The 23,214-nt window shown below is 55.2% G+C and overlaps 1 protein-coding gene and 1 long non-coding RNA gene across 3 annotated transcripts; one reads left to right on the top strand and one right to left on the bottom strand.

Moving 5' to 3' along the window:
* Positions 1 to 6,588: 6,588 nt before the first annotated feature.
* On the bottom strand, positions 6,589 to 10,095 carry IRX3 (iroquois homeobox 3). 2 transcript variants are annotated; one of them, XM_036081692.2, is made up of 4 exons: positions 9,048 to 10,095; positions 7,752 to 8,871; positions 7,502 to 7,568; positions 6,589 to 7,168 (listed from the first exon to the last, which is right to left on the bottom strand). In XM_036081692.2, the coding sequence occupies exons 1-4, from the start codon at positions 9,312 to 9,314 to the stop codon at positions 7,165 to 7,167; spliced, it is 1,458 nt and encodes a 485-aa protein (XP_035937585.1). In that variant the 5' UTR covers positions 9,315 to 10,095; the 3' UTR covers positions 6,589 to 7,164. The 2 variants fall into 2 exon arrangements, with proteins under 2 accessions (XP_035937585.1, XP_035937583.1); XM_036081690.2 differs by having other exon boundaries at positions 6,589 to 7,008.
* A 7,064-nt stretch (positions 10,096 to 17,159) lies between these two features.
* LOC118528998 (uncharacterized) lies at positions 17,160 to 21,415 on the top strand. Its single transcript, XR_013444032.1, has 2 exons — positions 17,160 to 20,920; positions 21,100 to 21,415. It is a non-coding gene; the product is annotated as an uncharacterized LOC118528998 (long non-coding RNA).
* The last annotated feature ends 1,799 nt before the right edge of the window (positions 21,416 to 23,214 follow it).

The raw sequence follows: 23,214 nt of genomic DNA, 5'->3' as shown, positions 1-23,214 counted from the left end.
TTTGTTTTATTTTATTTTATTTTTTGAAATAGGGTAAAGGAAATAGGAGGTGATATGACCTCTACTCCGGCCACTGATGCCAACGCCTGGCTCTTGAAGGCGACGGGACTTCCTGTTGGTGTTTGTATACAGATAATGAGCCATTCCCCCCAAAGACAAGAAAGGAAGAAGGAAGGAGCAAAGAAAAATATGGACAAAGAAAACTTCAAGGCCACTCTAAAAAATAAAAACTGAGCCCCCCCCCCCCCCCCCCCCCGCCCAACTAAGCAGGCCACATTCCCCATGGAAGCCCTCACCAGCACTGAGGTCAACACCATCTGGCTTCAGACGCTTTTCCTCAACGCCCCAGCGTCAAGTCAAGCAAAGTGGGGTGGGAAGAGAGAAATAATTGGGTTGGTTCACACAGAGCCTCCAGATTCCGTGCAACAGTGAGAAATAATGTACAAAGCCCAGAAAACACAGCTCTGTTGAGTCTGGGCCTCTTGGTCCCAAGGTGTGAGGAAAAGGGAGCAGGGCGTTCATCCTGTTAAATTCATGGAGCTACACATTCTGGGGGCCCAGGGGGAGCCCCAAGAGGCCGGGCCAGTCTGCTGGACAACCAGGTGGCCTGCCAGGCTGCCGTGGGCCTCCCCACGCTGGGCCTCAGCCTGGCAAGAATGTCCTGGGCCCACAATCTGAGCATGAGGTGCCTGTCTCCTGCTATCATTAATTCATTTCTCTCCTCCTGGCCATCAAAATCCCATTTAAAAAAAAAAAACAAAAAACCCATAACGTTAAAATAATAGTAACGTCATTTTAATCTACACACATTTTTATCACTGTTCAAAAGATTTTTTCAAATTACCCCTGGAAACTCCCGCTATCTAATAATTATCAGGAAAAAAAAGAGAGAGGAAAGAGAGAGAGAGCACTGCAAAAAAAAAAAAAAAAAAAAGAGCCCACAAGAGGCAGGGAAGCTCTGCTTTGTCAGGGAGAAGAAAATAAAGAGAAATCAGCCCAGCTTCAAAGGGCGCATTTCCATAATTGCCCTGTAACTTTAGCAAAATAAATCTGAGCGGCTGAGAAAAGCACAATCTCTCAGATGAGTGCACTCCAAAGGCCCCGGAGGGCTGCGGGCCCACTTGTTAGCGGGCTAGAGCAGTGGGAGAATGCAGGGCTGCCACCAGCACAAAAGCCACGAAATCACAGCCTTCTCGTCCTAGACGGCCGGCCCGAGTGAGACCTTACCCTGCCTTTGTCTCCTTCCTGCTCCCTGACACGGGACACACACCCACGCGCACCCACACGTGAACCCACACATCCACACCCGCACCCACACGCGCACACTCACTCAGCCATGCACACACATGCACCCCCACGCACCCACATGCACCCACACACACCCACACACAACACTCCCATGCACACCCACACACCCACACGCACGCCCCCACGCTCACCCACACATCCACACCCGCACCCACACGTGCATGTGCACACACAGACTCACCCATGCACACACATGCACCCCCACACCTACATGCACCCACACTCACCCGCACACACTCACACGCACGCACACACACATGCACACCCACGCACCCACACGCACGCCCCCACGCTCACCCACACGTGCACCCACACATCCACACCCGCACCCACATGCGCATGTGCACACACACACACCCATGCACACACACGCACCCCCCACACCCACATAGCTACATGTACCCACATGCACCCACGCACACTCACACACACGCACCCCCACACCTACATGCACCCCCACCCACCCATGCACACACATGCACCCACACACCTACATGCACCCACATGCACACCCGCACCCGCACACACTCACACACACACATTTATGTGCAGGAAAGACTGGCAGCAGTTAAGAGGTGGCAATTACTATAAGCCAAACCACAGGAGTTAGGCTTTCATCTGTGAGAACATTCCAGTAACCTGCTCCTGATATAAATATCCAGGGAGAAAGGCCCCAACTTTCCAGACACATGTCCTCTTTGGAGATGACTCTGTCTCTCCCTCCAGAGACAGTCCCACCCCCAGCGGTTCAGGGAGCCCAAACCTACTTTTCTTTTCTTTCTCTTTTTTTTTAAAGATTTTATTTATTTTGAGAGAGAGAAACAGCATGAGAGGGAAGAGGGTCAGAGGGAGAAGCAGGCTCCCCGCTGAGCCGGGAGCCTGATGTGGGACTCGATCCCAGGACTCCAGAATCATGACCTGAGCCGAAGGCAGTCGCTTAACCAACTGAGCCACCCAGGCGCCCCCAAACCTACTTTTCTATTTCCCAGGCTGGCAAACTTTCCTGCTTATGCTCTCTCACCCCCAGGGCCCCCTTCCAGGGCCAAGAGTTTTAAAGAGCAAAAAGCGGCCCCACTTAGCATCCTTCTTTAAGGTTTCCCACCGCAAAGCTGTGCTTTTCCTCAGGGAGAAAATCCGCTACTCTAATTGCCCCTGACACCCCCTCTCCCCTTCTTGGTTTCTCAGCGGAGGCATGATTGACATTTGGGACTCCGTAATTCTCTGCTGTTGGGGCTGGCCTGTGTCTGTGGGACAGCATCCCTGGTGTCAGCCGCATCCCTGGTCTCCACCCATGAGATGCCAGCATCCCTACCCAGTCGTGACGGTGGAAAATGTCTCCAGACGTTGTCATATGTCCTGGGAATGGGGGGGCTTGCCCAGCGGAGAAACACTGCTCTATCTTAGGACCTGGGTACTCACCCTTCCACCCTCGGGAGGACATGCCTTGTGGGGTTTTCCATGCAAACAATCAGGATGGTCTTCGGAGGGGCTGGGGCCTCTGCTGGGAGGGAAAGAGGAGCTCCACATAAGCTAGGTTGGCCGTGCGGTAGATGGACATTTTCAGTGTGGTCACGTTGGCTGGCTGGATGCGATGACAATGGCTAATCAGGATCAGGAGAGGTTATGGGCACCCTCCATTTATGCCCAATACTAGACAACCTCGGATTGGAAGAAATTCATCTAATCCAATCCCCTCTATCTTGCAGACGGTGAAGGTGGAGCCCCGAGTCGGGATGACACTTGCCTCCACTCAAGTTGGAGGGAGCTCTAGCCACAGACACAATCTGTCCACACCTGCGGTTGCCCTTTTTCATCTGGTAGAGGCAGAGGGCACATGCAGCCAGGAGTTCCAGGATACAGAATGTTTCTAGAAGGACATGAATAATTGGGCCCAAAGCCAGAGTTCCTGATGGAGAGTCCCAGCATATCCTGGACATCCAATTCCTATCCAAGCATTCCATCCTGTTGCTTACCTTCCAAAACTCAGGCCTGAGACCAGGGACCCTCCAGGGGGGCCAGGAGACCACCAGCCCGGTAGGCAGGTGAGGCCCTGCCCTCTCCTCCTCCTCACCTGGGGCAGGTGAGCAGCTGGAGCACCCTTTCCTCTCGGGGAAGCCTCTGCCTCACTAGCTTTTCCATGTTGCCCTCTGACTGGACCCCACTTCCTCCTCCCTGTCTTCCCGTGAAAGTAAATTCAATTGGAAACCGTGAATGTCCCAGTCCCCAGAGGTGGGCCATCACTTAGGGAGAGAATTTTATTCTCCTCTGGCTCTCTGGCCCGGTGAGCCCCCCCAACCCCCAGTTCCACGCAGATAATGAGGGAAGCCGTGACATACACTCCTTCCTCTGACCTAATTGATTATCCCCCCGCACACCTTGGCGTGCTTTGCATAACCAGGCCTGACAGCAGGAACCCCTTCCAGGCGGAGTGATTGACATATTTTATTTCTAATTGAAGCTTAATCAGGACCCGGGATAAGATTCCCAGATATTCTCTCTCTCTCTTATTCCTTATTCTTCTCTGGCTTCCTTCTCTCTCTCCCTCCCTCCCTCCCTCTCTCCCCCGCCCCAACTCTGTGAACCCTACCCCTTCAGCTTCCTGTTGCTTTTTAAAATTTTAGGTCCGCACAATAAAGTATGGACAGAGGCAGTCCCTGGGATCCCTGAAAGGAGGGAGAGGAGGGGGTGGCTCAGGGAGGAGGATGAAGAACCCGTTCCTGATGAAATGGGGAGCGGAGCTGCTTCTTCTCCCTATTTTGGCTAGAAAGCCCATGGATCTTTTTGTTGTTGTTGTTTTGATCACATTACCTTATGGGGGTCAGTTTGGGGCCATGTGAAGGGCCCATGTGTTCTGTGGGACAGAGAAGATGCAGATACGTGGGAGCCACTCCCAGTTCTCCGCCAGCTCTCCTCTACCCCCCCCACCCACACACACACAACCGCCTTTCAGTAGGGGCAAAACTGGTCTCATCCCAGAACCATTATCCCTGGAATGAGCTGATCTGACGAGGTGAGCCGGCCACAGGGTTTACACTAGAGACACACCAAGGACAGGGGGCGGTCAGACCTCTCCAAGCTCGGCTTGGCCTCTCTGCACCCACCTCCCTGTGAACAGACGCTTTTCCTCCTCCCTTGGTGGACGGTCTGCGCCTGGAAAGGCTGCCTGCCCTCTGCGTGCCCCCTCCCCCTCATCACCCTGGCCTGGGGACTTTCCTTTCTCCCTGGTTTGAGCTGGGTCCTGAGGTGCCTGAAGGCAGATGCCTCACTGTTATGGCTGAGGGGCGTGGGTGGGCAGAATCGTGCCCAGAGTCGAAGAGAGGGGTCTGAGATTCTGGAATAGAATATTAGTAAGACTAGTAATAGAATATTAGTAAGGCTATTTACCTCCACGTGGCATGTCAGCACTAGACATGCTTCCTCCTTCGAGGTAGGCGCTATTATTCCCATTTCCCACAGATGAGGAAATAGAGCACAGAGAAGTTAATTCTCTGCCCAGAGTTTCACAGGACGGAGACTGGTGAGCTAGGTCTGTGCCCCAGTAAAGCTTGGAGGCTCTAGCTGACAGGCTATCGGGGTGCCGCCCACCTAAAGATACTCAGGCCAAGGGCAGAGGCCTCTGCCCAGCCCTGGCGCCCTGGCCTCTGCCGTTCAAGGCCCAGACAGTTGAAGCCCGTTCCCAGTGCCTGAGCTGAACCACAGCCCGCGTCTGAGACCTGGGAAGGAGTCTGAACCCCATAAACACCATTAATAGAGAGCCGGGAGGGGAGGGAGCCCGAGAGACATTTCCCACCTCTGGGGGAGGGGCTAGACGGGGAGACCCAGCCTCTTCGCTTGCTCAGAGACCAGCCTCTGCTTCACCAGCCCTCTGGGAAAGGCCACCAACTAACACACCGGACGCCAACAGACCCTCTTTCCCCCTTGTCCCTGGGAGGCCACCACACCCTGTTTACCCAGTTTCTGTGGGGTTACCTGGGGGCCATGCTGGGAGCTGCCCGGGGCATGGATGGGTCCTTCCAGGACCTACCCTGCTCCTGCAGAACCTGGAAGGTGTACACTAAATATAATGCTCTCCCTTGTTCTATGGCTTCAGGCATGCAAGCTCTTCCCAAAACTCCCAGGGGGCCCGCGGGATTGTCACAGGCCCCACACCAGGGGATGGGGTGGGGGCAAACACCAGGTATCTGGCCACCCTATGCATTTACTAACTAAACGTGGGGACGGAGGTACAAAAAAGGAACCCTCCACTTTGGCCCGGAGGCGGCACTCTTCCAGCGCTCCTTACAAGTTGTTCAAGTCAAAGTTGGGCAAGGCTGGCGGACTGAAAGAGAAAACAAGAGGACGAGGAGGGGGCGAGGAAGGGGCCAGCGGCCGGCCGGGCCTGGCTGGAGTGGCCTCCAGAGGTAGGCGCTGAGTGGCCCTTTTGTCCTGTAGAGGGAGCTCCAGCCCCAAATTTCCTGGCTCCCTCCCCCCGCCGGCCCACCCCTGGACTGCCTGGAGCCTGAATCCAGGCTGCATAGATAGGTACAGCAGCCCCAACACCCCCGGTCCCCCCATGGGACCCCAGAAAGTTGTCCTTCCAGGGCACTTGGGGAAAACCTGCTGGGGTGCCAGACGCACAGATGCTACCAGGACCTGGGTCCCCCAACTCTCCATTCGGGCTGGGCAAGTCACCAAGAGGTCATGATGTGCATCCCTAGGCTCCCCGCTCCTCCATACCCACCCTCTACTCACTGCCACCCCACACCCTTGCATCTATAAGGAGGAGTCTAGGGGTGCAATGAGGTTGGAAGGGGCCTGAACTGAGCTGGCACACGCCCTCATGTAAAACTGAGAAAACCTCAATTGTGCCTATCTAAGAATGGGGTTGCAGGAGTGATGAGAACCTCCCACCCTAAACCTTCTGCACCCAGACCCTTCTCTGAGTCTTTCTGCTGTGCCATCAGAGCAAGCTCCAAGACCCCACGGTTGCTCCAGTGGGCGGGGTGGGCCCAACGGCCCAGGCTCCTCGGAGGGCATCAGGTCGGGTTTCCCGCTGTCTTCTCTGCCCTTTCCCTTGGGCGCCCCACGGACTTCTCCAACTGCCTCACCCCCAGCCGTGCCCCCAGGCCCGCCACTTCTCTGTCTTCTCGGCCTCTGCGCTCTTCTGATAAAATGGTCCTACTCGCCTTCTTTTCTGCTGATCCCCAGCAACTCTTCAAACATGGGGGTTGGGGGGAGTGGATAAAAAAAAAAAACACAATAGATCCGTCGTGGGGGGGGGGGCAGACAGGCGGGTTATAGTCAAAGTGGCAACAGCTCATTTATTTAGCCAAAAATAGATACTTTCTTGTACAATTTGGTTCACACATATGTACATTTTTCTGTATATACAAAAAAAGTCAGACACGCTTATTCTCACGGAAACTCCACCCCCCAAATCAACTGAACCAAAAAAAAACCAAAAAAAACCCCTCACAAACTCAGCTAATGTGGGGTACAGAAGCCACTTGGGGAGGACTGAGGGGGACTTGCTTTATTTCTTTTTTTGTTGTTATTTAGTTTTCTTTTTTAGGTATTCATACACGGACATGCTTACAAGTCATAACTATACAGAGCGATTTTTTTTTACAATTATTACAACGATTTAAAATTTTTAAAAATAAGTACTAAGACGAGGAGAGAGCCGAGAGGACCAGAGCGGCATCCAGGTGGTTCTGGGGCCTGGAAGAGAGAAGCAATGGTAGTAGCAAAGGGAAATAAGAGTTCGGGGCACCGACGCTGCCCAGGACCGGGAGACCCAACCTGGGGCTGAGGCTGGGGGGCTGGGAGGTGTCTCAGTGTCAGATGCTGTCCCGCTGTAGACGTTGGGCTTCCGGTTTAACTATCAGAAGGGCGAGAAGGCGTCAGACCCGAGGTCCCGGCTGCAGGGCCTCCAGGGGGGCTTCCCAGAGCCGCCGCCCGCCCCAGGGGCCTGGTGACCGGGCCGGGCTCCGGTGCCCACCGCGCCGTACCCTGGGCCGCGCCCGGGGGCCAGAACTGGGATGGCCAAGCCGGCTGTGGGCCCGCGGGGACTACGGAGGGCTGTGTGTTTCGTCCCGTTTTTAAAGCGCGTCCCGGCGGCGTTCCCCCGGGGGCAAAAGCCGAGTGGGCCTCCAAGTTTGTTCCTCCCCGACTAGGCGGTCCCACCATTCCCCCTACCGCGGGGGTCTCTTACCGCCTGGGCACGGGCTGGAAAGCTGTCTTGAGTAACTTTTTCTCCACTTCCAAGGCACTACAGCGATCTAAGGGAAGCGGGGAAGAAAAAGGAGGGCCTTCAGAGCGCTCCATTCCAGCACTCAGGGCCGCGGGAGGCAGGCGCGGGGTGGTAAGCGCCCTGAGCCCCCGGGGTCCTGCCCATCTCCGCCTGCCCCCGCGCGACCCCCAGAACCCACCCCCTCCCTCCGCATCCAGCGCTCAGTAGTCACCTGTTCCGCCTTCGGGCTCCGCTGGCCGAGCGAAGGCAGCAGCGGCGGCGGCCGGGTGGCCCGCGGCTCCTGGAAGTCCCAGCAGGTGTGGAGGGGCCGAGCCGAGCAGGGAGAGCGGGTGCGGGCGTGGGCCCGGCGGCGGGCCTGGGAACGGCCGGTTGGTCCAAGCCGGGAACTTGCTCAGAGGCGCGGAGACGAGTCTGTGAGCCGCGGCGGCCGCGGCGGCTGGAGAGAGCTGCAGGGCTGGGGGCGCGACGGCGGCCCCGGGGGGAGAAGCCCCCGCGCCCGGAGGCGAGCGGCGCGGGTTGTCCGGGCTTGTGGCCGTCTCGGCCAGGGACCAGATCTTGGGCTTCTGCAGGGCTGAGGCGGGCGCCGGCGCCGGAGCGCAGGGGTCCAGGCCCGCAGGAGGCGAGGGCGGAGACGGCGGAACCGCGGCCACCGGCGGTGGCGCTGGGGCCAGACTCAACACCGGCAGTGGACGCTCCTCCAGGCCCTCCGAGCTGTCGTCCGAGTCGCTGTTCTTGGAGTCTGAAATGGGTCTCAGGCCGAGGTCGCCGTTCCTGTGCGCCGCCCCAGCCAAGGCGAGCTCAGGCCCCGCGGCCGCGCCGTCTAAGTTCTCCAAATCGATCTCCTCGTCCTCGTCGTCGTCCGCCAGGCCCTCGCCCCCCGTGTCCTCCTCCTCCCCCACGAGCTCCTCCTCCTCCAGCTCCAGCTCGCGTTTGCTGTCTTCTTCGTCCTCCTCCTCGTCTTCCTCCTCGCGCTCGCTCCCGTAAGCGTTGCCCTCCTCGTCGGTGCGGCTGCGGGGCGCCCAAGTCATCTTGTTCTCTTTCTTGAGGCGCCGGCGCGCGTTGGCGAACCAGGTGGACACCTGGGTGAGGGTCATCTTGGTGATGATGGCCAGCATGATCTTCTCGCCCTTGGTGGGGTAGGGGTTCTTGCGGTGCTCGTTGAGCCAGGCCTTGAGCGTGCTAGTGCTCTCCCGGGTGGCGTTCTTGGGACGGGACGGGTCCCCGAACTGGTACTGGCCATACGGGTAGAAGGCGGGGTGCGGGTGCGGAAACGCGGCGGCCGCTGCCGGATGCTGCACCCCCGGGCTGTCTTTCAGCTCGTACTGCGCGCCCTGTACGCACACGGAGAGGGAAGGGACACGCGCAGAGGGAGCGCGGGTGAGCCCCAGCCGTCGCCGCCTCCACCCTCCCGGCCTGGGCCGCGCTCGTCTACTCCCGCGCGCTCGCCTCTTCCCCGCCCCAGCTCTCTAACCCTCCCCCACCCCACCCCGGCTCCCTGGGCGCTTACCAGCTGCGGGAAGATGGGCAGCTCGGCGGCGTAGGGCAGAAAGGCACCGTAGCCTTGGGCGGCTGCGGCAGCCGCTGCCGCCGCGGCATAGGGCGCCCCGTACACGGAGGAGAGCACGTTGGACAGGGACCCCGAGGCGGCCAGCTCCGAGGCCCCGGCTCCCGGGCCGCCCCGGGCCCCGGCGCTGCCGCCGCCGCTGGCGGCCCCCGGGCGCTCGGGTGGGTAGAGCGGGCGGATGTACTGGTATCCGAGCTGGGGGAAGGACATGGTGGCCCGCGGGGCACGGACGGAGAGGGGGGCCCGGCCCCCGGGGCCGCCCTGCTCAGCGCCGCCCGCGGGCTCCGGCGCGCATCGGGGGCTGGGCCGGGCTGGGGCCGCGCTGCCTCCCGCGCTGCGCTGCGCTCCGCGTTCGCCTATTGATCTGCTCCGCGGCGGCGGCGGCGGCGGCGGCGGCGGCGGTGGCGGTGGCGGCGGCGGCGGCGGCGAGGAGCCAGGTCAGGTCCGAACAGATTGGCGGAGATTCCCGGGGCTCCGGGCTCTGATTGACATTTCTACGGGCCCGCAAGCCCCTCCTCTCAGCGCCGCGCTCCCTCCTCTTTCGGCAGCCCGAGCAGCCTCTGCCCGCGCCTCGCTCCTCACTGCCCTCCTGTCCCCGAGCAGTGTCGCGCCTCGCTTCCTTCGCCCTCCTCTAGTTTTCACTCCCCCTCCTCGCCCTTCCTCTCCCCTCCCTCTCTGCGCTCCTCTTCCCCCTAGGATCGCTTCCGCTCCTTCGGGCTCTTTCACTCTCCTGGACGCTCGGAAACTCTCTTCCCTCTCCTGCTTTTCCTTTCTCTCTATTCCTTTTCTCTTCTCCCCTTTCCGCTCCCTTCACGCTTTCTTCTCCCCTGGTTTTATCTCTCTCTGTCTACTCCCATAACTCTCCCCCCACCCCCAGCCCTGGCCTCGGCGGCGCCCTGGGCTCAGGCGGCCTAAAGTTGGGGACACTTAAGGTGCCGTGCGGGGGGTGGGAGTCCGTGGATCTGTGTCTGAGGCTGTGTCTGTGCGTCCGTCCCCGCCCTCACCTCCTCCCCTGCCCTTCCCCAAATCTCGGGTCTGACGTCGCGCCCTCTTATTCGACTTTTCCTCGCGTCTCCTTCCGGAGTCGCCAATCGCCGGGGCGCCTTCCAGGCGAGGCCGCCCACCCCGGAGGATACTGCGCGCAGGGCGGGGCGGGGCGGGGACGCGAGCCCGGGCGCTCCGAGTCCCTGCCCGCCCCCTCCGGCCTGCGCCGGGAGGGGCCTCGAGGCGCGGGGACGCGGGTTAGTACAGGGTCAGCTCGCCCCTCCCGCTGCCCGCCCCTCGGTACCTCTCCCCCCCCCCCCGCCCCGCCCCAGCGCGGGGGCCTGGGTCGGGACCAAGATCTCGGTCCAGGGCAGGCGCTGGGGCTTTCCTCGGCCCGGGCCCCCTTTTCGGCTCGCACCTCTTAGACTCCAGGCCACTCTCAGCGGCGTAGGGAAGAAGCTAGTAGAGCGGTGCGAGGGGCGAAGGGGTGCGTTCTAGTCGAGCCTTCAAAGGCCATCTCATTGCCCAGGGGGGCGAAGCAGCCCCCTACCCAGAGCACCAAACCCTGAAATCAGCTACTTTAACGCCGCCTGTGTCCGGGTGCGAACCTCTGATTAGAAATGGCGGGCTCTGCCTCTGGAGGGGCTGAAGTGTGGACCCCCTGGGGATCCTGGAGAGCCAAGACTGGGACAGGGAGCCTAAGCGGGTGTGCGTGGGGGGGAGGAGCAGAGAGCCAGGTGGCGGAGGCTCCAGGAACTTTCCGAGAGCGCTTCGAGAAGTTTGTATGTTGGAATTTTCGGTCCGTAGACACCCTTCGTTTCCCTACCCCATTCCTCTGCTCCCCGGGTCACCGTGCCAAACTGTTTTCTTTCTGTAAAGATCCTATCACCGTCTCGGGTGGAGATGGGAGGCGAGACTTTTGGTTTTACAGTGGGCTATTTCCTCCATCAAACCTGAAATCCCGGTATCCGAACGCCCACCTTCACGGATTTGGGCGTGCAGCCGACCGCGGGATTGCAATTCCCGGAATCGCAGCGACTCCGGGCTAAAAGCTTTAGGCCGCGGCGGCGACCGACGCACTGGCCAGGCCTGCAGCGGTAGCGCTCCGGGGACAGCACGGGGGCGGTGACTCTGTCATGGAGTGGCCAGCCTGGGCTGTGGGGCGGAAACTGGCCGCCGCGCGCTGATTGAGAGAGGAATTGAATCCGAATTCCACCAGAGTGGAGAGATCGGAGAGTCTCGGCCCCCGGCTGTCTCTCTGGTCTAAGCAGCTCCGGGCAGTCCAGCTCAGGAATGAACTCCCAGTTTTGACCCCACCCCTCACTCCCGGTCTCTTTCCACCGGTCTTCGCACAGGGCGGTGGCTCCAGAGAAAAATTGCGGGGGGGGGGGAGAGTCAAGAGAAAGTTTGGGGGCCACCAGTTTGGTGTTCGATTGGGGAAACTGATGTGTGGCCTTCTCAAATTCGGTCGAACTCTTTCCCACATCCCCTCCCCACCTGCTTCTCTGCCTGATACCTGGCGTTGGCCTTAGCTGGAGTCTCCCCAGAGGAGGAGATATCAAGGGAAGCTCTGGCTTTGAAATGTTTCCCCGGCGCCTGATTTCGTTTCCAGTTAAACCTCTCAGCCAAGGGGCTTTGGGAACCATGGGCTCACCTTCTCACAGAAAATCTCAGGGGTTACAAAATTGAGGGTAACATTATTTCCCGGAGTGCTTCCTAGGTGTCAGACCTCGAGACTCGAGGGCCCTGAACCCCAGAGTTTGCGCAAAGTGGTGGCACCAGACCCGAGCATGCCAGGTGCCAGATTCCGAGGTGGGGAAACTGTGGGGTGCACTGCAAATGCCCAGACGAAACGCTCGCTATTAAACTCAGCTCTTCCAGAAGGAAAAGAGAAAACCATGAGCCCCCGGAGATGCTTCCTCCGCATTAACCAGCTATCGACCTGGCTGCTTCGAGCTGCGGGAGGTGGGAAAGAGGCCAGGGAAGGGGCGAGGTGGTTTTCTGGGAACCAACCACGCAGGTCCGACGGCGCCCATGGCCCAGAAGGAGAATCCCCAGACCCATTCTCGTACCCAAGAACCTCGATTAATTAGGTCCCTCCAGGCGTCCCAGGTGCCGAGCAGAAGCGGCCTCTCCACTACCCTAGTGTCCAGCAGAGATCAGCCCTGCCCTGGCCCGGGAGGTCCGCGCTTCACGTCGGGACTCAGCGTCCTTGGCGGCCGAGCCCCGACGTGGCACTGGCTCCAAAACTCGACCGGGCCAGTGGAGCCCGGCCCCGGACTGAACTCGCGAGTTCGAGGACAGCCGAACCATTTCCAGAGATTTTTAATCCAAGGGACGAGGTCAAAGTGACACACTCGCACAGGGAGGAGAAGCAGGTGCACGGGAAGTTGATTTGGGAAAGGCATGCGCGCTCAAACGCGCCGCACACAAAAGCTTCTCCGTCTTTTCGCCTTCTTCCACTGTTCCCGGCGCACACAGCGCTTCGGAGGCTTGCTGTAGACGCTCTCTCTACGCGGCCCCGAGTGTGGAAGTGCACGGACAGGGTGTCCATGGCACACGTTTGGTGCACACAGGAGCGCTGCTGGACTCGCACCTGGGCCCGCGCGGCCCGACGTCTGCCCAGGGCCCGCGGGCCGCCAGGCTCAGGGGCAGCGCCACGCGCGGCACGCGAGCCGCTAGCCACTAGGCCCCCTTTCTGCCCCCTCCTCGCCCAGCCTGACGGTGCGCGCGCGTCCCCGTCGGGGGGCGCCGCTGCAGCCCCTGGGTCTCCGCGCCGAGGCCCATCTTCCGTCCTTCCCTCCCAGAACCGAAGTCCCCCGGCTGCAGGGCGGCCGGCGATCCCTCCGCTTCCTGCAGACGCCGCGGCGCACGCTCCCACCGCTCCCTCCCCCCGCGCTCGGGTTACAGGTTAATGAAATGCTCGTTTTCCTCAGTCATTTGTTTTGTTTTCCTGCAAAGTTCTGATAAGTAGCTAACCAACGAAGCTTGTAATTACAATCTTACAGAAACCGGGCCGATCTGTATATAAATCTCACCATCCAATTACAAGATGTAATAATTTTGCACTCAAGCTGGTAATGAGGTCTAATACTCGTGCATGCGATAATCCCCTCTGGATGCTGGCTTGATCAGATGTTGGCTTTGTAATTAGACGGGCAGAAAATCATTATTTCATGTTCAAATAGAAAATGAGGTTGGTGGGAAGTTAATTTCTCTCCGCTCTGTGAAGCGTAGACAAGAATTTAATGATTTAATTACAGTTGTAAGCCCTTTCCATGAGACTTAAATTGAGCTGAGAATATTTTTTTTCTTCTCTCTCTCTCCCTCTCTCTCCCTCTTCCGCATTCTCTCTCTCCGCTATTAGCAGCCGTGCGGACGCCGGAGTGCGTGGCCTGGCGTCCGCACCGGGAGGGATTTGCATCAGGCCGGAATCCGGACCCCGGGGATCCCAGGAAGCGCGGGCCGACTGCCTGCAGAGCCGCCCCGGAACGGGCTGCGGCGCCCCACCGGTCGCCAGGGCCTCGAGGCCGGTCCCTGGGTCCCGAGAAGCGTCGGGGAAACTTTGGGAGAAACTTTGCCAACTTTGCTGTCGGCGAGGGAGAGGCCGCCCGGCCGGCCGCTGCAGCTGCGGGCCGCGACGCGCGCGGTGGGCCCCGAGTTGGGCCCGGGCACCCGGGAGCCGGCCGGGCCGCCCCAGGAAGGGCGCGAGGCCGGCCGACGGCCCCTGGCTCCCCGCTGCGCCCTCGAGCGGCCCTCCCCCCCCGCCCCGCGCCCCCGGGGCTCTGAGCGGCCCGCGGCTCGCCGCGCCCAGGATGGCCGGGATCGAAAATCTGGCCCTCAGCGCAAGTGATCTGATTTTTCTTTACCTCTCCACGATCATCCTTTTCCCACCTGACTCGAGCAGTTTCACTGTCTCCCACTCCTTTGTTTTTCGCTCCCCGTCTGTCTGTCTCTCCCACTTTCTAGGTATTCGATTTCTAAGTCATTCATTTTCCTTCTCTTTCCTCCGCTCCCCCCATTCGTTGTTTTATTTGTTCCTCTGGACCACTTTGCAGTTCACTTTTCTCAGTGTGGCTCCTTCCCTCTGCCCTGATTTTGTCTCTTTTTTATCTCTGTCTGCCTCTGTGACGGTCCCTCTCCCTCACCCCCAATTCTCCTTCTGTCTTTCCTTCTCTCTTTCATCCCAGTCTATGTGCTTCTCCGGTTTCTTGGTCTGTCTCTCAGGTTCTCCTCGGCGTGTATTTTCTCTCTTCTCTTCCTCTCCAGGACGTGTGCCCCCCCCCCCCGTGCATCGGCCTCCCCCCCCCCCCCCGGCGCCCCCTCCTCATCCATCTTGGGAGATGAATATGTCGCCTTATTGGATGCCGAGGCCAGAGCCGGGTGATGGGGCTCGGCCAGCCTCGCGCATTTTCTTCATGCATATTGAGGAGATGGTAATGAGTGCGTTTGCATTGTTGCATGGAAAGACTGCGTTTCCGGCCGCAATTCCGAGCGGGCGAGGGTGGCGGGGGCCCCAGAGAGCCCGCAGTGGGCACCCAGCCTGGTGGCCGCAGCTGGCCCTCAACGGGATGGCGGGTGCTCGGGGCCCCGGGGAGGAAGTGACCTCTCGGAGCGCGCGGCCCGGGCCGCCGCCTCCTTGGGCTTCTCCACAAAGGCCCACCGCGCTCCCCTCATTAAAGCCTCGTTACGGGAACCCCCGCCTGGCTCCGACGGCTCCCTCGCGCCCCCAGCCCTTGGGCCTCTGAGCCCCCTCCCCTGATGTTTCGAGGCCCGTGATGGAGCGCCACCAGGAAATTAGTGCCTGACAAAGACGTCTAATGGCAATAAATTGTTTGCGATTCTGAGTGACACGTCGCGGGATCAAACACAGCCGCATTGTGTGCCCGGCCCCGCTCACTCCTTAATCTGGGAGGGCGCAGCGGTCGTCGCTCCCGCAGGGGCAGGGCGCGCACGGGCGCCTGGGTTGTCCCCAGCGGGCTCCGGCCTGGGCTCATCCTTCCGGGAGCAGACCTGGAGGACCCAGTCATTCTAGAGGGGCATGTCCCTCCCGGAGAAGGTCCCCAGAGCTCAAGAGACAGGACCCAGGCATGCCACTCAGAGAAGGGAAGGTTTATGAAAGTCAGCAGCTTTCCAGGGGGCAAACTCTTGAAGAATTGAGCTCAGAGGGAACCCACCGCTGGAAAGCTAGAAGGGCGCGGATCCCCAGCTCCAGACACAGCGGAGCAGGGACACTCTGGGTGTTAGACATTTGCACTAATCCCCTATTCTCCTCCCAACTTCAAACCGGGAAAAGCTGAGAAAACATCAAGATGTGGCCTTGTCTGGAATTGGGTAGTGTCAGGTTTCCCAAACTTCAAACCCTCCACTACCACCTCTATTATTTGTTTAACATTTTTCCTTAAGTTGACTCCTTTTAAATACTTACATACATGTTTTTGGAAAGAAAACTTGATACTGCTACTGTAAATTGAAAAGTAGCCCTTACTCACCATAAAGGGAAATGGGAAAAGATAAAAAACAACTAAAACCAAGGGATCTAAAACATTTGAGCCATTGTTGCTTGCTGGGGAACGGCTTCTAGAGGACCTGTGGGTGTGTGTGTAATCATTACCAAGGGTTGGAAGTATTAAACACTGAATCTTTTTCAGAAGAAATGAGAGAATTGGAAAAGGAAATGCTTCTTATTATTCAACAATGTTAATTCTGTCTCCAAGATACCTGAAATCATATTGAGGACCCTAAAAGCTGTACTGGTTTAGGATTTACTAATGTAAACCCATACTCTGTTGAAGAGTATGTAAAAAAATTAGGATGAAAAAAAATGTCAAGTTATTATTAGTTACCAAATAATTGTGTTAAGCGTTATCAGAAATAATGTGTGTTAAACAGTATCACATATAAGATCTACAAAGGAGAGACTATCCAGGGTGGCCATGTATGGTTGTGCAGGCTGCTCACTGAACAAAGGTACCCAGCTGAGGGGCTGAGAGGGTCCTGAAGTCCAGTCCTTCTGCACTCATCTAGCTGGTGCCTTGGCTTAGGGCTGCACTGGAAGAAAAGTGCCTTTCTCTAATTTGCACAAAGCTGGAGTATGACCTAACCCTTATGTTAGTGATGGGGAAACTGAGGCTTAGAGAGCTTGGCAAAGTCCAGACTGGACCCGAATCTGATATTCTTGACTATGATCCCTCTGGGAGGAAGATCAGGGTCTTTTGGGGACTTGTAGAGGTGGTGCTGGGAGTTTGGAAGGGAGATATTCAAAGAGTAGTCCCTGAACTGAAGGAAGGAAAAGGGCAGCCAGGCTGCTGGGGGCTTTCCCTTCACCTTAATCCTTATACTTCATGCAAATATTTGGAGGGGACCTGGGTCAAGGATGCATTATCTCTGCTTGGGAAAGGGGAGAAGGTGTTCTGGTTTGCTTTGGTATTTGAACCTGTTCCTTGCCTCTTTGGTCAAGTCTTACCTGTATGAGTCTATAGACCAGAGTTCCATTTTGCTCCCGTCCAAACTGTTTGTAAATTTTGGACTCCTAAAGACACACTGAGGGCCTGCATTCCCCAGAAGTTGGGAATCAAGGTATAGGCATTCTTTTAGGGGGAGGAGAGGGAGTGGTGAGGTTGGCCTCCGTTGAGTTTTTCAAAACTTGAATTGCTTGCCAACACTTGCTAATTAGGTAATTTTATTAAAAACATCTAGATCTCAGTTTGTTTGAAAAACTGGAGGGCTAAGAAACACAAGCCTCTCGTTTGTGCACACAATCACCTAGAGTTCATGGCTGCTGCCCATTTACCTGGACACGCTCCAGCATGCTCCCACCCCCATCTAGCCCACTTCTGTCAATGACCGGTAGGCTGCGGGGTGTGGGCCCTGCTCAGCATTCTCAGTTGTGAGAACCCAACACCCTTTTGCAGGCAGACACTGCTCCTCCAAAGAGAAGAAAGTGGCATGAGGCGTGACCTGGGCAGGAGTTGTGAGTGTCCCTTTTTTCCTTTTCTATCTGCCACTCTCCTGGTTAGCAGAGCAGCTGATTTTCCACGGGGGGGGGGGGGGGCGGGGGGGCAGGGAAGGTTGAGAGCACATTCCTAGGAGACATGGGAATGAATAGGTCTGAGAGGTGGAGCTGGGTTTATTCTAAATCTCTGGGAAGAGAATAGAAAGGCTTGTCTCCAAATAACCATTTATAGGAAACCCCCTTAGCATCAGCCCTTTCTTGATCCCCATGCACTATCTTAAACATATCAAATCAGGGGAGCCTGGGTGGCTCAGTCTGTTAAGCGTCTGGTTCTTGATTTCGGCTCAGGTCATGATCTCAGGGTCGTGAGATGGAGCCCTGCATCGGGCTCCATGCTGGGCGCTGAGTCTCCTTTAAGAGTCTCTCCCTCTTCCTCTGCCCCTCCCCCTCTTAAAAAAAATCAAACCAGAAAGTCTGTTTCTTCTCTCCTTTTATCCCTCTCTCCATTTCTCTTTGCAGCAAATATTTATTGAGTGCCTTCTGTGGGCTAGAAACGGTGCCCACAGGGGATACCCAGGGGATAGAATGATGAGCTAGCTGTTCGCATGGAGCTTACATTTTAGTGGGGCGATGACATATGAAACAGGAAAACAAGCAGGAAAAATCAAGTACTATAAAGCAACACAATAATACCAGCTGTACCCGGTTGGATAATGTCCTCCCCAAATTCATGTCTTTCCCAGAACCTCAGAATGTGACCTTATTTGGAAGTAAGACCATTGCAAATATAATTTGTTAAAATGAAACGTATGCTGGAGTTTTATCTCCTACAGGAGTGGAGTGGGTTCTTAGTCCAGTAGGACTAGTGTCCTCATAAGAAGAGGAGAAAAGACAGAGCTAGACACAGAGAGAGAAGCCATGTGAAGACAGAGTCAGAGATTGGAGCGATGCATCTAGAAGCCAGGGGATGCCAATGATTGCCGATAGTCACCAAATGCTAGAAAGAGGCAAGAAAGAATTCTCCCCCAGAGCCTTCAGAGAGAGTATGCATAGCCCAGTCACATTTCAGACATCTAGGCTTCAGAACCATGGGGGAAGAAATTTCTGTTGTTTAAAGCCACCTCACTTGTTACAGTAACGCTGGGAAATGAATATACAAAGTGATGTGATGGGGTTAGAGAGCTGGTCCTATAGACAGCACAATCACAAACCAACAAGGAGGTGATATTTTAGCTGAGATGAAACTATTCGAGAAAAATCAGGGGGAGGTGTATTTTCTTTTTTTTTTTTTTTTTTTTTAAAACAGTTTTTTTTTTTTTTTTTTTAAGATTTTATTTATTTATTTGTCAGAGAGAGAGACAGAACACAAGCAGGGGGAGAGGCAGGCAGAGGGAGAAGCAGGCTCCCTGCTGAGCAAGGAGCCCAATGTGGGACTCGATCCCAGGACCCTGGGATCATGACCTGAGCTGAAGGCAGCGGCTCAACCGACTGAGCCACCCAGGCGTCCCAGGGGGAGGTGTATTTTCAAGCTGCTCTGTCCAATACGGTAGCCACTAGCCACGTGTGGCTACGGAACACCCGAAATGCAGCTGGTCCAACCTGAGATATGCTGAAAGTGTAAAATACCCACCAGGTTTCAAAGATTTAGTATGAAAAGTAAGGATGTAAAATGTCTTCTTCAGTTTTTAGCATTGATTGCATGTTGAAATGAGATTTTCGATATATTGTTAAGTAAAGATGAGTATTAGAATTAACTTCACCTGTTTCTTTTTACCTTTTCTAAACGTGGGTACTAGAAAATTTAAGATTGCATGTGTGGCTCACACTATATTTCTATCACATGGTGTTCTAAACAGAAGGAACAGCATGTGCAAAGTCCCTGTGGCAAGGAAAGAGCTCCCTGTGTGCAGTTGTTTTCGTACTCAGCCTGCACGTTGATATTTATTTGATGATGTTGCTGAACCTAAGACGCTGATCTGGGAAGCCCTGTTGAACTTACAGGAAGTGAATACGTGAGTCTCATCCTTTCTCTCCTCAGTGGAGAGGGAGGTCATGAAATTCAGCCCTTCAGCTTGATGCCTCCTTTCCAATTTCCAACCCCATATACTCCCTTAGGCCCAACTCCGCCCATCATTTCTGCTTGCTATGTCCATCTCATCATCTCTGTGTGCTTGTTAGCATGAAGAACTTGGAGCAAGGCCAGCTCCATAAGCCTTCTTGTCTGCTGGTTGCATTATGGTATCAAGGCCGTGGTATTCTGGTCTACAGCAGAGACCTCCATTCCCCAAACTCACGGCTTGCAAAGTGAACTGCAAGGACCACGTTAGTTCACTTACTGAGCTTAAATTTTGTTCTCCCAAGACAGAGGTCCTAACATGGTGTCCTGGGCATAATGCCTGCATGCTTTGATCATCTTGCAGAGTTTTAAAATTCCTCGAGGCTTGGTTGTTGCATCAGGTTAGGCTGGACTCGGCTGCAGTAGCAAACAATCCTCAAACCTTATTGGCTGATAACCACCCAGGCTCCATGTTCTTGGCCACGGCTCTGACCGTGAGGTCTTCACTCCAGGACCCAGGGCGATGGAACAGCTTCCATCTGGAGTGTTGCTGCATGCCATGGGGGAGATAAGAGAGTACAGCGAATCACGTCGTGGCTCTGGAAGCCAATGCTTGGTAGTGACACGTTACTTCCGCTCACATTTCATTGGCCAGGGCAATCACGCGGCCAAGCTTGACCTCAACAGCAAGAGGCTGCCCACGCCTCCTGCAGGGTGGATTGCTTTATGGGACGGGTCTTGTGCCCACTTCAAATACGTTCAGCCGTATCCTATTGCGGCCACTGCTTGGACAGGCACGAGCAGGTTCACCTGCCCGCCCCCACGATGGACCTCTTGCTTCTCTGATGTATTGGCCTGGGATGCTAGCAGTGACCGGTGGGCACTCACACGCAGGCCCCTTGGAAATGCAAGGGAATGAACACCTGGGGGGGGCCTCCCTTGACAAAAGGGGACAGAGAGGGCAGATGGATGTTTTGCCTTCCGTTCTGGAGCAGGCAGTTCTGAGGTGCTCGCCATCGGTGCCTCAGAAGGTCCCAGAAGCATCTAGCTCCTGTAGCAATGGTCAACCCCAGAGCACATCTTTGGGTGGCTCTCCTTCTTCCCCTTTCACACCCTGTTCTTGCCCTCTGGACTCATTTCCCATATAAACCACCTGCATGGATGCTTTTGCCTTAGGACCTGACACTGGGAGAAACTTAGCTGAGACAGAGAATAGAAGAAGGGAAATACCGTCTCTCACCATTGCCCATATTTAAGAAGTTAAGAGATGTACCATAAAATCCCAATCCTAAGATTTTTCTCGAAAAATCGCTTGTGACGGCACCGGACCCAAATTCTGGGAGATCCCAATAGGCTGGACTTGAATGGGGGTAGTAGCTCCCTTGAGATGGGACCCAGGTTCTCTGTTGAGCACATTTGCACTCCAAGTTGGGGGAGTCTTCACGTTTTCATGCTGTCTGTCTGGCTCCAGTAGGCTTTTGGGTTTTTGATCTCTGTTAGAAGGACCGTTAGCTGAGCTAGGTAGGTGTCTATGAGTTCTTGGAAGTCTTTTTTATTATCCAGGGAACTTTCTCAATTATTAATTATTATTGTTATTTTTGCTTTTTCTTTTCTTATTTTGTTTCTCTTTCTCTTTTATTATAACAGGGTCAGTTCTAAGACAAATGTACACTGGCAGTCCCGGGAGGGGAGGGGGCGTGTGCCTTGTCTCCACTGGATTCCCAGTGCTTACCCCGAGCGTGGTGTATAGGAGGTGTAGATGTGCCAAGATGTTTACCGTATGAATGACAAGATGAATGACTGCAGCATCCGGCCTCCAAGGTGACCCCCAGCAATCGACAGCCCCTGTCCTCCCTGTCTGAGTGTGGGCTAGACTTACTGATTTACTTTTACCGAATAAAATAGGGCCCAAGTGATGAGATGCCTCTTCTGAGATTAGCGTAGGTTATAAAAAGACTGCAGCTTTGGTCTCGGGCACTTTCTGACTCTCTCTCACACAGGAATAGCTCCCACGTCACGTGAGGCCCACATGGCAAGGAACTGAGGCCTGCCAGCACCCATGGGGGTGAGCGTGGAAGCAGATTCTCCGGGCCTGGCTGAGTCTTCAGGTGATGATAGTCCCGGCTGATCACTCATTTGCAACCTCATGAGAACCGCTGGGCCACCAGCATCGAGCTAGGCTACACCTGGATTCCTGACTCACAACAACTGCAAAATATTAAACGTTTGTTGTTTGAAGCCGGGAGTTGGCAGACTATAGCCTGTGGGCCGGCCGCCTGTTTTTGTAAATAAAGTTTTATTGGAACAGAGAAATGACCATTAGTGTACATATTATCTGTGGCTGCTTTTCCACTCCATCAGCAGGAGTTGTGGGGTAGAGGCAATGGAGACCATATGGCCCACGAGTCTAAGATAGTTACTATTTGGCCCTTTAGGAAAAACTTTGCTGATCCCTGTTGTGAGCTGCTGTGTTTTAGAATAATTGTTCCGTAGCCATAGATAACTACTACATAGCCTTACAGATCTAGAACAGTGCGTCTCACCGGGCTTGGACGTCTTGGGGCAGGCCTTCTGACTTCAGTGTAGCTCAATTTAAAAGGTACTAACTGAGCATCTACCGTGTGCCAGGCCCAGGAGAAGGGAGTCACTTGGGCATATAATTATGTATGCAACATATTTTTAAAGCCATCCTTCCCCTGTATTATTAGGTATGGATGCACTGTGACCTCTGCCATCATATTCCCATCCGTAAAAGGTAACACATATGGAACACTCACCTGTGGCCAGGTGAGGTTTCAAACCCTTTACAAACCTGACCTCACTTAAACCTCAAAACAACATTGTGAGCTCGGGACTGCTGTCTCTCCCATTTTATAGATGAAGAGAAGTGAGGCACAGAGAGATTAAATAACTTGCCTGAGATATCATAGGGGGTAAGACGCACAGTCGTGATTCACACTCAGGCCCCCAGCCCCAGAGTTACTCCCAACTCTTAACCACTGTGATCTGCTCATATATAAAACTCATGCTTTTTTGGCCATTTAAGATTTCCCCTTTTTCTTTTTTTTTTTTTAAAGATTTATTTATTTGAGAGAGAGAGCACATGCATGCGAGTGGGGTAGGGGCAGAGGGCGAGAATCTCAAGCAGACTCCCTGCTGAGTGTGGAGCCCAATTCCTGGGCTCGATCTCATGACCCTGAGGTCGTGACCTGAGCAGAAACCAAGAGTCAGATGCTCAACCGACTGAGCCACCCAGGCGCCCCAGAGTTTCCCGTTTCAATAAAAACTTTAACTTCTTATCAAAGAATAATACACATCCCATGAAATCCAAGTGTCCTAAGTATAGAATGTATTGACTTTCACAAAGTGAAAACGCCCATGTAACCAGCATCCACATCCAGAAACAGAAGGTGACAGCCCCCCAGGAGCCCCTGCGTCTCCTAGTCACCCCAACACCTTCAAGGGAGCCCCCTAGCCAGACTCCCAACAGTGGAGATTAGTTTTGCTTAGTTTTATACTTGATGAAAACAGAATCACGCAGGGTGTATTCTCATTTCTGGTATTTTCGGCCCAATATTACACTGTTGCTTGTGGTTGAAGATGGTTTATTCTCATTACTGAATGGTGTTTCATTTACAGTTTATCTATCTACCTTACTGTTGATGGGAATTGGGGTAGTTTTCATGAATAGCTCTGCTAGGAACATTCTGGTGCATGCCTTTTGATGGACATATAGCCGCATTTTTGCTGGGTGCCTCCATATGAGTGGGATATGGGATGTGCATATGTTTGGCTTCAGTGGATATTGCTAGTTGGCCAAATTATTTTCAGGACACTGTGCAGTGGTGTTGGGGAATGCAGTTGGGGGTTGGGCGTTTCGTAAGCGATTTCCCTTTCTGACCATTGACTGGAAATAAAACATGACATTTGGACCTAGTGGCAGGAGGAGTCACCAAGGCATGCCAGGGGCTTATTTATGGGGTTTTGTTAAACATCCCACCTTTCTTTAATTTCTGCAGGATATCCTCTTCCTGTAAAGTGGGCCGAAAGGGCAAACCGTGCAGGTTTCACGATGTCACTGTTGAGCTGAAAAGCATAGAAGTCGGCTAACAGCC

This window comes from Halichoerus grypus, chromosome 15 (assembly GCF_964656455.1).
Source record: "Halichoerus grypus chromosome 15, mHalGry1.hap1.1, whole genome shotgun sequence".
Taxonomy (NCBI): domain Eukaryota; kingdom Metazoa; phylum Chordata; class Mammalia; order Carnivora; family Phocidae; genus Halichoerus; species Halichoerus grypus.
Note: the sequence above shows the minus strand (reverse complement) of the source record. Positions and strands in the feature narration are given on the sequence as shown.